General features: G+C 38.7%; 1 protein-coding gene across 1 annotated transcript in view; it reads right to left on the bottom strand.

The window, feature by feature from the left end:
- CBLB (Cbl proto-oncogene B) overlaps window positions 1–4,870 on the bottom strand; it is a 205,233-nt gene extending 200,363 nt beyond the window's left edge. Inside the window, exons 1-2 of the mRNA XM_049785680.1 lie at window positions 4,832–4,870; window positions 3,136–3,317 (exon numbers count right to left, since the gene is read on the bottom strand). Of these exons, the coding sequence (XP_049641637.1) occupies window positions 3,136–3,303 (168 nt within the window). The 5' untranslated portion in view covers window positions 3,304–3,317; window positions 4,832–4,870. The remainder of the gene's footprint in view (window positions 1–3,135; window positions 3,318–4,831) is intronic.
- Between the last annotated feature and the right edge of the window lie 7,738 nt (window positions 4,871–12,608).

The following is a 12,608-nucleotide window of genomic DNA, read 5'->3' on the forward strand; positions in this document are numbered from 1 at the left end:
GAAAGACAACTGTCTAACACAGTAGCCAGAAAAAAAGTGGATGTCATCTATTTTGCTCCCTAATTGTATAGGTCTGCTTAACAACCCGTTCCATACTACATGGCAATTATCTATTTGTATGGTTGGCTTTGATGCTAGCCTCTGAGCCTCTGGACAGATATAGAGAACCATACTCTGTGTTTTTCATTCACAGTAGTAGAATGGCACATAGTAGGACCTTAATAAATGGTACTTGTTAATGAAATCCCACTTTTATAATCGTTTTTGAACAGACCACACCCCAAAGATATATTTGTACTTAGATTTATATTCGTGAATAACGGCTCTGACACTTATAAACAGGCATACTCTCAGAGATTTGGGTTAGCTACTGACTTTTTATACTGAGACACAGAACTTAATTCAGAAAGTATGTCTGATTGGAATGCTTTAGATAAGCTACTTTACTTTTTCTTAATAAGCAGAGTATGCTAACTCTGTGCCACAGATGTTTTGTGACAAAACACTTTAAATCTTACCAAGGAACAAAACTGGGCAATTAATCTCTCCAACTTTCAGTGGTGTAAGTAGAAAGCCTACCCTCTGGAAACATAACAATGTTATGTTGTTATGGAACTGGAATCATTTGACAGTTTTAATATTGAGAGACCACAGAATGGTTCAACAATTCACTTATTAGTTATTTTGCCTACAGTTTAAGACTGCTTCTTTTCCCTGTAAAATAATCTACTTTATGAGAAGCTGAGACAAACTAAATTTGAAACTTATTTTTATAGTTCTACAAGGTCTTCCCTTGTTAAAGAGACTTCATAAAGAAAAATGCCAACTTTAAATAAACACTTAACCATGCTCTTTCCATAACGATCAGTTAGACCTGAAGTTACTATTTTTTGTCATGCACAAACCAAACTCTGGCAATTGTAATTATTTTATAAAACAGTTAAGTAACATGTCAGGGGATTAACTTCTGGAGTGATAATAAAAGTCCTGATGTAATCACCAAGACATTGTTGATATTATGAGCCACTTCCTTCACCACTGAAGATAAACAGATGTGGGGGATAACTCTACATTATACATTGAAACAAAACACATTAACAATTAATAAGTATCGCAGTCTTTTTACTGCTTTGACAGTAAGGAGAAACAGACTAAATTTAAGATTTTTGTAATTTAGCTACATAAAGCCCACAGATGCATTCACAAATGAATCTATTAACAGCCTTGACAAATCATGAAGATAAACAGCAAAAGTCATACAATGCACCTTTGCCAAAATCTGCACCTGAATTCCACTTACAGATTGTAGATAATACATTTCCTTGTGAGCAAAGTTTCTCAACTGGAGTGGCCAAACACACCAAAACCCACAAAAGGGTTAATAAAATCAACAGTGGTAAAAAGCTTAACTAGCAAATGACCTTCTAGTTCACTATAAACCATGGTAAAAAACAATTAAAAGTAGATATGATATGTTAAATATCAGTTACAGACCAAAATCACATCCATTATTTTTAATGTTTCAAAAATAATAGTTTTATGTAAACTATGGCTCACCACTTCCTCACATCAATCTTTTTCATTTGATCTTGTAACAGTCACTCACAAAAGTACAAATCTTGACCACACAAAGAAATGGATGGGAAGGAAGGCTCAGCCTCATGGTAAAATATGATCCATTTGCTACCCACTCATATAAGAAAAACTCCTTGAATTCCTTCTTTTATTCCCAACTAATGATTTAAAGCAATGAGTCTAACCTTCAATTACATACTCTAAAGAAGCAAAAACATTTTCTACTGTGCCTGCCAAATATATGCAATTTTTCCAATTGGCTACTCCTCATTCTAAAGTATCCAATACTAAAGTCAAAACCTGACCTCAAGGAGCAAGTTATAATGTTCTGATATTATGACATCATTCTGTCTGAGGCACTTTAATATAACAATTTGAATAAATTGGCAACAGCTTAAATGGGTCACACTGAAGAGCAAAACTAAGGATATTTTTCTGGCAAAGACAATCTGGTTCAGGGACCACATAATTTGAATAACAGGTCTTCCCCCAACACCAGTGGTCACAAAATAGTAAAAGTTCATTCATCCGTCTGAATTTTTAAAAGAATCAATGAAAATATAGTAAATCATTCTCCAGCCTATATAGCTAATAGGCAAACTAGTTGCATAGACTTGCAAACAAAACTAAAGGTGACAATACCAAAGTATTTTCATATGAGTTTTAACTCATCCGACAGGCATAATTTTTAAACCTCATTTCTGCAGTGACATAAGTCTACAACAATTACATTTAAAACTAGCTCAAACTCAGAAATCAAGGCATAAAGTATCCCAAAGTGACCATTACACCAGGGAAATTTTCCCTGATTAAAAATTTTTAATATTTTTTCATAATCCTATTTAATAATAAACTAGAATGCCAACTCTAACCATTTCCTCAGTTGACCCCTGTGAAAACTGCTTAGATTGCTCTGGGTACTGACATCAAGCCTGATTTCTTCTCATGAAATTGTAGCTCATCTGAAAGCTCCGGGCAGAAACCACAGGGGGTTTCTGATACTTTCAGCTCCACCACCTCCTTCATAAATTTTCCTTTCACAATAAACAATGCCGCAATCAAAAAAGGTTTCCTGTTTCAAAATGGAATAGTAGCTGAAACTGTAACGAGATCATTAACAACAAAAAAAAGTTCCTTAATGAAGATGAATTCTCAAAGATGAAAATGGAAACTCTTAAAGACAGCTTCCTTCTTAAGGACTCATTGGGTTCTTTCCCCAGTGAAGTTTCTCAGCATCATGCATGTACTGTGGTTGTCATGAGTAGTCCATCACATTTCCAAATTATTCACTCCATGGCATGTACCCAAAAAAAGTGTAGCCAACAGTAAAACTTTGCACATCTGAGATGATAGAGGAACTCTAAACCTTAAAGAATCAGACAAAAGATTTTGTTTTATTTTTGCAAAAGGTGTCTGCTCTGAATCCAACCTTTCAAAAGAGAGTGACTGTAAGAAAAAGCCAATGTTTAAAACCCATTGCATAACTTGTATGATTAACAGTCTAACACTGGGGAAATCCATTCCCAAGATTAGAATAAGATACAGACAGCTGTGACTTACCACTTTGTCCATAAGTTTCCAAGTTTTCTCCACTGTTCTTCGATCAGCTGCTGCTTGTTTAGGAGGTCCAACTGCATCTTGAATAGCATCAATGATGCCTAAAATTCGCCCTTTTCTGGGGTTTCCTCCTCGACCACCAGGATTCCTGCCATTCATAGAATTTGCCATCTGGGACCTTGTTTCTTTGAGAAAGCGGATTAAAAAAAAAAAAAGTAAAAGTTAGTCATGCAAATATTGACCCAATAGGACTGAATGGGTTAACTTATACCACCACGTGTCACTGCATCACTCAAGTCAAAAAGATGGCTCATACTTTACTAAGCATTGTGAATTTGTTCCCTCAATCTTTACACACAGCAGATTTAGAAGAAATGACCACGCATTTGCTTTGGAACAAGAAGTTTTAAAGAACAGCATCGTCTTCACGTTCCAAATAGCCAAACCTCTAAAAACCAAACCACAACCACAACCACAACCACCACAACAACAAACAACAACAAAGCCAACTCACATTGTTTTCCTGGACCAGAAACCAGGTGACAGATACAATGTTCTTTCCTCCCAGCCTTAAGTTCTAATTTAAAATCCGAGCCATGAAGTCCCTTCAAAACCACTAACTCCAAAAAAATCTTGCTTCCACGCTTAGTTTTCTCCAAGTTATCTAAACATACAAATTATTCAACAGGAGCAGAAGGGACATGCATGGCTGTTGTCCACCAAATCTTAGGACGTGCATTTTGCCTTTTAAAAATCACCCAAGGAAGGACACATGAACAGGGACAGGCGACCAACAGTTCTTTAGACAAATGCAAGGAGTAAGATCTCAAGTGAAAAGCCAAAGAAAGAGAGAGAGAGAGAGAGAGAGAGAGAGAGAGAGAGAGAGAGAGAGAGAGAGAGAGAGAGAGAGAGAGAGAGAGAGAGAGAGAGAGAGAGAGAGAGAGAGACTGACGTGAGCAGACACAGCCAGAAAGGAGGAGAGAGTTCACTTCGGTCTCTCCCAGCTTCTCCTAGCATGCACCCGAGGCTGTCCAAAGCTTTGTGTCGGGACGCCTGAGCCCCTTTCCTGCTCAGGCCCCACCCCTGCCAGTGTAGAACTTCAAGCTGGGTTTGCAAGAGAGGTGGACAGACAGACAGACTGAAGACAAAGTATATCCCCCAAGCGCCTCCTGCCCCTTTGCCTTGGACCTAGGTTCCCTCAAAACTATTGGCCCGTTTTTGCAATCTTACACCCATCTCTTTCTGACACCCTCTTTATCGTCCCCGTGCCCACCCGGCCCCTGTTCCGGTGGCTTTAAATAAACAAATACCCCTCTCTTCCAACTGTGTGGCCTGGGTAAGCGACGGCAGCTGGAACCAGGGGCTGTCCCTTCTTCCTCCGTGGCTGCCCCAGGGGGGCCCCCTTAGCGGAAAAAGCTGCAACGAGCTTTTCAGGCGCCCCTTTTTCCCTCCCCCCCCGTAAACTGTCCCAGAGACGCGCGTGTGTGCATGTGCATGTCCAAACGCAGGAGAGCTGGAGCAGGGGTGGTGTGTGTGTGTGTGTGTGTGTGTGTGTGTGTGTGTGTGTGTGTGTGTGTGTGTGTGTGTGTGTGTGTGTGTGTGTGGTGTGTGCAAGCGCTGGAAAAGCACGCTCACTCCCGAAGAAAGAGCCAGCAAAGAATGCAAGAAGCCACCGAGACAGGGAAACGCAACTATTTACCGTCCAGATTCTCCACCCAAGCTCTCCCCGGCCTGCCCGCCCGCCTCTCCGGGGAGGCCGCGGGTCGCTGCAGCAGCAGTGCTGGCTGGACTGGAGGAGACTCACTCGCTGGATACCCCACCCCGGTTGAAATAGACAGAAACAGACAAGACAGGGGTGAGGGGCGGGGCGATGGGCGGAGCCTCCCGCGGATAGACCAATCCTGAGCGCCCGCGCGCTAACTGACAGCGCTGGCTGGACTGGAGGAGACTCACTCGCTGGATACCCCACCCCGATTGAAATAGACACAGACAGGAGCGAGGGGCGTGGCTATGGGCGGAGCCTCGAGCATATTGACCAATCCCGAGCGCCCGCGCGCTACCTTGACAGCGCTACCAGCCGCGCTGGCAGGACTGGAGGAGAATCACTCGGTGGATACCCCACCCCAGTTAAAATAGACAGAAACAGAGACCGACAGGGAAAGGGGCGTGGCTAGAGGCGGAGCCTCGCGCAACTCCACCAATACCGTGCGCCTTCACGCTACCTGACAGCGAGCGTGGCCAACGAGGAACAAGCGGCCCGGAGAGGGACGGGGGCTGACAGGCGGGACTTCCGGCTTCGCTCACCTTCCTTGTCTTTTTGTCTCTTAGCAACTGAGTAGTGTGGCCAAGAAAGAGGGTGTTGCTGCTTCACTCTGGGTGTATCCAAGGCTAAAGAATTCCATCTCCCCAGGGCTGCCAAAGGCTGCTGCTGACTTCTGCCAAGGGCAGCAGCCAAACAGATCTAATGCATTGCTTCTTGATGGCTATCAAGGAGAAAAGTAGGCACCAGGCTTCTAAGATGAAATAGATATCTCACTAGGGTTAGCACCTGATGACTTAATCAAAGCTTTCTAAATTTCCAAGTGTTTCTCCCTTTTACACCTAGCTAGACTGGGCTTGCAGATCAAACAATAAAGCTGAAGAAGCAGGTAGATTATAACCCTGAACAAATTACCAACTAAAGGCAGGACAGGACAGATTTAAGAATAATAAACAGACCATGAGTCTTGTACCCTTTTATTTAGTATAACTTTCTGCCTAATGACTGAAGAGTGCAAAGCTTTTGTGTTTTATCTGGCACACTTTTGCATAGACTTTATTCCATCATCTTGCAAACTTATTGTAGACTCTATCCTTAGGCCATTATCAAGGCATACAAGTCGCTAGCATTTTTTTTATGTCTTGGGCTCAGGCCCTATGCTTAGGAATTAGTCCTTGAGGAACTCAGGGGGGCCTTAGGGGGGCCAGGGATCGAACTCCAGTCAACCTGTGATTGGTAAATGTCACGGCATCATAAACCTTTAGGGGAATTCAGCGCACCAGAAGTATCCTTAGATTTTCCTGGTGGGGAGAACTGAAATATCCCCCACGGGGTTCCTCAAAAGGCCCGCGGTGGACACCTTGTTCCTCTGCGTGGATGGTTGAGGAATTTCCTAAGAGATGCTTGGCATTATCTCAGGCCAAATTATGGCCTCTATCAAATAATTTGGCTCAGAAGTTCCAGCACCAAAGATTACTAAAAAATTATGGATATGTATAACCCTAAAAGTTCAGACGATGTTTCAATTATGTCCTTGCAGCTGAAGTTTCTGGTAAACAAGGGTGAAATTGACTACTCAAAATAGGAAAACACATTTTAGGAGATTTGGTTTCTTTCTGTTCTTGACCCCAAAAACAATGGAACCCAGCTCAGGAAGATCAAGTTTCTAGATACTCCTTACTTTCTCCTAACCTATGTTTTGCATTTGAGGTTGTTTGTTAAAAACTGCCCTGAGTATTACCTTTTCTTTTGCAATTAACCTTGCTATATTGCACCTGGGACTGGCTTACCCCTATAGAAACCCCTGTTTGGAAATTAAACTTGTCGCACTCCTGCCAGAAACGTGTTGACCCCGCGTACTCTGTGTGGTTTCATTTATTTCATATTTCATATTTCTCTGTACGCCAGTCTGGGTAACTCACTCTCCCTGAAGTGAATTCATCGAAATCCCACTGGCGCTGCAAGACAAAGCCGCTTGCAGTAGGTAAATGCTCTAACAGTTTTTCCATTGCCCCCGCCCTCGTTAGAGTTTTTTAAGTTTAATTCACATTCAACTTTATACAAAAGTATGCAAAATAATGATTGGACATTTTCATACATTGCAAATGTATCATATTGATTCTTTTATCATATTATAATAATGTACAATATGCAGTAAATAAATATGCAATATAATAAATATACAATATACAATAGATTATACAATTTCTTCACATTTTATAACTTATAAAAGTTTGTACTTTGGTCTCCAACCATTTCACTTAACCCTACAGCCTTTCGCTTGTCTGGTAATCATCAATTAGTTTTCTGTCTACATGATTTTATTTTGTTTTATATTTCATTTATTAGTTATAAAATCACGTGCAATGTGTCTCTCACTGTCCTATTCCCCTTAGCATAATATCCTCAAGAACTGTCATGTTTTCACAAATGGCAATATTTCATTTTTATTCCACAACTTAACAGTATTCTTGCATATGTGTGTTTATCCCTATTTTTCTTTATAACTAATTACCCACTAATTGTCCACTAATGGACAGATGGTTCACATATCTTGGCTATTCTAAATAATTCTGCAATAGACATCAGGATATTTGTTTCTATGTGTTTAAATTAGTCTTGTTAGTTATTTTACTTTTTATTGCAAGAAACAAATAGTTAAATCATGTGTTATTCTTATTTGCAATTTTTGAGAAATCTTCCAAATGTTTTCCAGAGTAGTTGCACCAATTTTGATGCAGAGGGCACCAGGCTTGTTCTCTTTTCCACATTTCAAGCACCCTTTGTTATTTTGATAATAGCTATTCTGACAGTCATGAAGTGATAGCTTTGTGATTTTAATTAGCATTCCTGCTATTAGTAATGTTAAGCATCTATCCTGTGCTCTTTAGCCATCTGTCTGCTTTCTTTGAAAAAATGTTTAATTGGTGTGTGTGTGTGTGTGTGTGTGTGTGTGTGTGTATGTGAAGCAAAATGTTTAATTGGGTGTGTGTGTATGTGTGTGTGTGTGTGTGTGTGTGTGTGTGTGTGTGTGTGTGTGTGTGTGTGTGTGAAGCAGGCAAAGCTCAAGCAAGACAGAATGGCTTTGCATTCTGTATTTGGGATCACTCCTAGTGGGTTGGGTTCCGGTTCTAGAGATCAAGCCCCCATCAGCATATGCAAGACAAGTGACATAAATATACTATTTCTCTAGCCCCCTTCACTATTTTTAATGATTTTTTTTTAAGTTGGACAAATTCTTTCTATTTTGTAGGTGATTTTCTTCACTGTACAGCAATGTTTTAGTTTAATTTAGTACCATTAGTTTATTTTTGCTTTTGTTATATTTTTCTTTAGGGCTAAACTCAGAAAAAAACCAAATCTATTATATATGTGAAAGAACCTGGCACCTATGCTTTTCTAGATATGTTATTGTTTGAGAACTTAAATTCCTGTTATTGCTACATTTGAGCTAAGTGTTGTGTGTTATACAACATCAAGAACTCTTATCATTATTTTGTGCATGGATGACCAGTTGCCCATATCAGTTATTGAAGAAATGGACATTCCTCTCATTGTATTCTATTGCCTCTTGTAAATCAAATTTAATAATTTATTCATTTCTATTTTGTTTGTTCGTTTTTGTTTGGGGGCCACACCTGCTGACACTCAGGGTTTACTCCTAGTTATGCACTCAGAAATTGCTCCTGGCTCTGGGGGATCATATGGGATGTCAGGGATCAAATCACAGTCCATCCTGGGCCAGCTGCATGAAAGCCAAATGCCCTACTGCTGCGCCACCACTCCAGCCCCTAATTTATTCATTTCTTCTAGAATCTCCAATATGGTAGACTATAAGTTTTCATAGTATTTTCTTTTTTTCTCTTTTAATTATTTTTCTTTCTATAATCATACTTCGGTACACAGTGGTCATTGTACACCTTCTTAGTGCTCAATGGTCATTCTAGGTGAAATATGGGAGACTTTGGTTGCCAGGGAAAGGAACATGGGCTCCAGCATACAAAGCAATTTCCCAGTTCAAAAGGAGCTTCTCACTATTTTCTAAATAACCATGTTACACCTGTGATTATTTTTGTCTAAGAGACTGAATTGTTATAAACTCATTTGATATTATATAAAGGTCTAGGTATTCCTTGTTTTTCCAGGCCCACACAGTTTTTATGAGCCTTTCCATTTCTATGTATCAGATGTAATTTCTCTCCTATTTCTGATTGTACTTGTGTTCTCTTTTTTCCTTGATGAATCTGTTAAAGGTTTTTCTTTCTTTTTTTTTTTCTCTATTCATAGAACTAGTTCCTAGTTTTGAAATGCTATCCAAAGAATTGGTGCATTTTATATGGGGAAGCTCACACCTCAAGAAGTTCTTATTTATAAGATTTATCCCAATTGTGGGTCATTTCCCAGGGGACAGAGTTCCTTAGCAGACTACGTCTCTGTCATTTCTACCTGTAATTTAGTTTGACTCTTTTCCTTGTTGTAGAATTACCCAACTTGTTCTCAGACTCTTTAAAGGGAAAATTGTACCATAAAGGACTCTAAATTCCAGTGCAGGTCAGAGATTTTTTGTTGTTGTTGCCATGTGGAGAAGACCAGTGTAACTGTCTAATCTTGAACGCAAAAAGCAACTGTGCTGGACCCTTCTTTCAACAAAATCATAGACTAAACAAACGTCTTTTCTTTCCTTCAATTTAACTACAGTCCTATCACAGGTGCTGCTAACAATTGCTCTGGATTGTCATGCTTTGCAATTTTCTTTCCACCAAAGTGTGTGGTATTATATTCACTTTGCACATTGCTTCTCAGAGGTTGTGACTTCTGTATGTTTATACAGACCACACATACACGTACACAACTATTTGAACATCTTTTCTATTTCTAAGAAATTTTTTATTAATATTGTTGTTCTCACCATTTTTAAGTAACTATTTTAGTTCTCTGATGTAACTGTCAAGGAGACTGGTTTGTTATAAAGTTACTGAATTCTGTAAAGTCCTAGTCCTCCTTGTTTTCACTTTGTGTTTATCTACAAAAGTGCTGGCCTCTCCATATCTCCTCCACACATGCATAACTGTTTATTCAGTGAAACAGTAACCTCATTTATTAAGGGGAGACTGGAACAGGGAAAAACTATTGTGTCACCTTTTAAATAAACCCCAAAAGATCAAAACTATATACAAAAGGTTATCTTTCATATGTACATACCATGTACTAGATTAGTAGAAAAACAGTGGATTTGTAAAAGTTATGGATATATAAAATTCTTTTCTTCATATGGCATATGCATATAGCTAATACATATATAGTATGGGGCATTCCTTTCATGTTGATTTTTAATCAAAATAAATCAATGAGAAAATGGCATAGCTTATGGTATAAATATACCAGATTAACACAAATAGCATTTTATGGTAATGCATACACATATATACACAATGTATATATAGTAAACACATATTTATAATGTCATAATATAAAGGTCTATTCCCAACTATGTTATAAAATTATCTACAGTCCAAGTTAAAAGTTCTGGTGTATAGAAGACATTATTGTAATAATGCCCAGAGACAATAGAGATGAAGGCTGGAAGGACCAGCTCATGATATGAAGCTTACCACAAAGAGTGTTGAGTGCAGTTAGAGAAATAACTACACTGACAACGATGGTGACAATGTCAATGAGTAAGAGATGTAGAATGCCTGTCTCAAATATAGGCGGGGAGAGGGGAGGAGGAAGAGTGGGGACATTGGTAATGGGAATGTTGCACTAGTGAAGGGTGGTGTTCATTTTATGACTGAAATCCAACTAAAATCATGTTTGTAATCAAGGTGCTTTAAATAAAGATAATAAAAAAGAAAGTTCTGGTGTAACAGGATCACATTAAAAAACAAACAAGGATTTGAGATTTAGTTTATATGATAAATTCACCAGAAAGTATCCCTCCTTGTAAATAATTAGTAGAAGATGCCAAGAATAATGTTTATATATATTATATTTATAATATATAACAGATTGAAAAGAATAAGGGCGCTTTGTCAAACACTATAAATAAGAACATGAATAATGTTTTCATTGGATACTATTATGCACAGAATTGTCAGAAAAATACTTTTCTTATTTCTACATAGAACAAGAAACCTTCAGCTTAGTGAAGTTTAACATTAATGCAGTATCCTTTGGCAGCATGATGATTTGTAATCCAGAGAGAATTAGTATACCGTATTTTTATAGGAAAGGAATGTCCTTCTGAAAGATCTTGACATGAGACACAATGGTGAAACTCCTATCTAGGGATCTAGGAGCACATTAGCTGTCAGACAGAGAATAATATCAACTGATCATAAACATGTGTGAGGTCCATTTTCCTAAACTCAGAAGAGACTAAGAACTGTGGCAGGATTATTGGAACTTTTTGTAGTGGCAATCATGAACCATTGTAAGTTTCTCAAATTACAAAATATATGACATTAAATTTGGAGTCCAAAGGCCATCTGGGAAAATTAAGTAAATAGCTTTTTTTTAAGCATAGGCTAAAGTTTTTTTGTTTTGTTTTGTTTTTAGGGAAAAAATACCGGGTGGGCGGAGCAGTGGTGCTAGAAGTAAGGCATCTGCCTTGCAAACACTAGCCTAGGATGGACTGCAGTTCAATTCCCAGGCAGCCCAAGCCAGGAGCGATTTTTGAGCGTATAGCCAGGAGTAACCCCTAAGCGTCAAATGGGTGTGGCCCCAAAACAAAACAAAAAGAGAAAAGAAATCCAGGAGCCAGAGCAGTGGCGCAAGCCATAAGGCATCTGCCTTGCACATGCTAACCTAGGACTGACCATCTGGCATCCCATATAGTCTTCCAAGCCAGGAATCATTTCTGAGCGCATACCCAAGAGTAACCCCTGAGTGTCACTGGATGTGGCCCAAAAAACAAAAGAAAGAAAGAAAGAAAGAAAGAAAGAAAGAAAGAAAGAAAGAAAGAAAGAAAGAAAGAAAGAAAGAAAGAAAGAAAGAAAGAAAGAAAGAAAGAAAGAAAGAAAGAAAGAAAGAAAGAAAGAAAGAAAGAGAAGAAAGGAAAAGAAAAGAAAAGAGAAGAAAAGAAAAGAAAACCACTCATGGTAAATAATTAGACTTTTTTTTATTCAGTTCTAACTTCTTAAATTCAATTCAGCTCAGATACACCTTTTACTTCTTTTCCCTGCTTTCTTCTAATTTACATGTAACCTATGTAATATTGAAATGAGTTGACAAAGCCTTCCAATAATTTAATTTGACTTACCAGAGGTTTATAAATGTATTTGGCCTAATATTCCCTAGAAAAGTGGAAGGAAGGAAGGAGGGAGGGAGGGAAGGAAGGAGGGAGGGAGGGAAGGAAGGAAGGAGGGAAGGAAGGAAGGAAGGAAGGAAGGAAGGAAGGAAGGAAGGAAGGAAGGAAGGAAGGAAGGAAGGAAGGAAGGAAGGAAGGAAGGAAGGAAGGAGAGAAAGAAGAAAAGAGAAAGAAAGAAGAAGAAAGAAGAAAGAAAGAAAGAAAGAAAGAAGAAAGAAAGAAAGAAAGAAAGAAAGAAAGAAAGAAAGAAAGAAAGAAAGAAAGAAAGAAAGAAAGAAAGAAAGAAAGAAAGAAAGAAAGAAAGAAAGAAAGAAAGAGAAAGAAAAGAAGGAAGGAAGAAAAAAGAAAGAAGGAAAGAAATAAATCACTCATTGTCCCCCTAGCAGTTTGAACATACCTCATAATGTA

Source organism: Suncus etruscus, chromosome 13 (genome assembly GCF_024139225.1).
Source record: "Suncus etruscus isolate mSunEtr1 chromosome 13, mSunEtr1.pri.cur, whole genome shotgun sequence".
Classification (NCBI taxonomy): Eukaryota; Metazoa; Chordata; class Mammalia; order Eulipotyphla; family Soricidae; genus Suncus; species Suncus etruscus.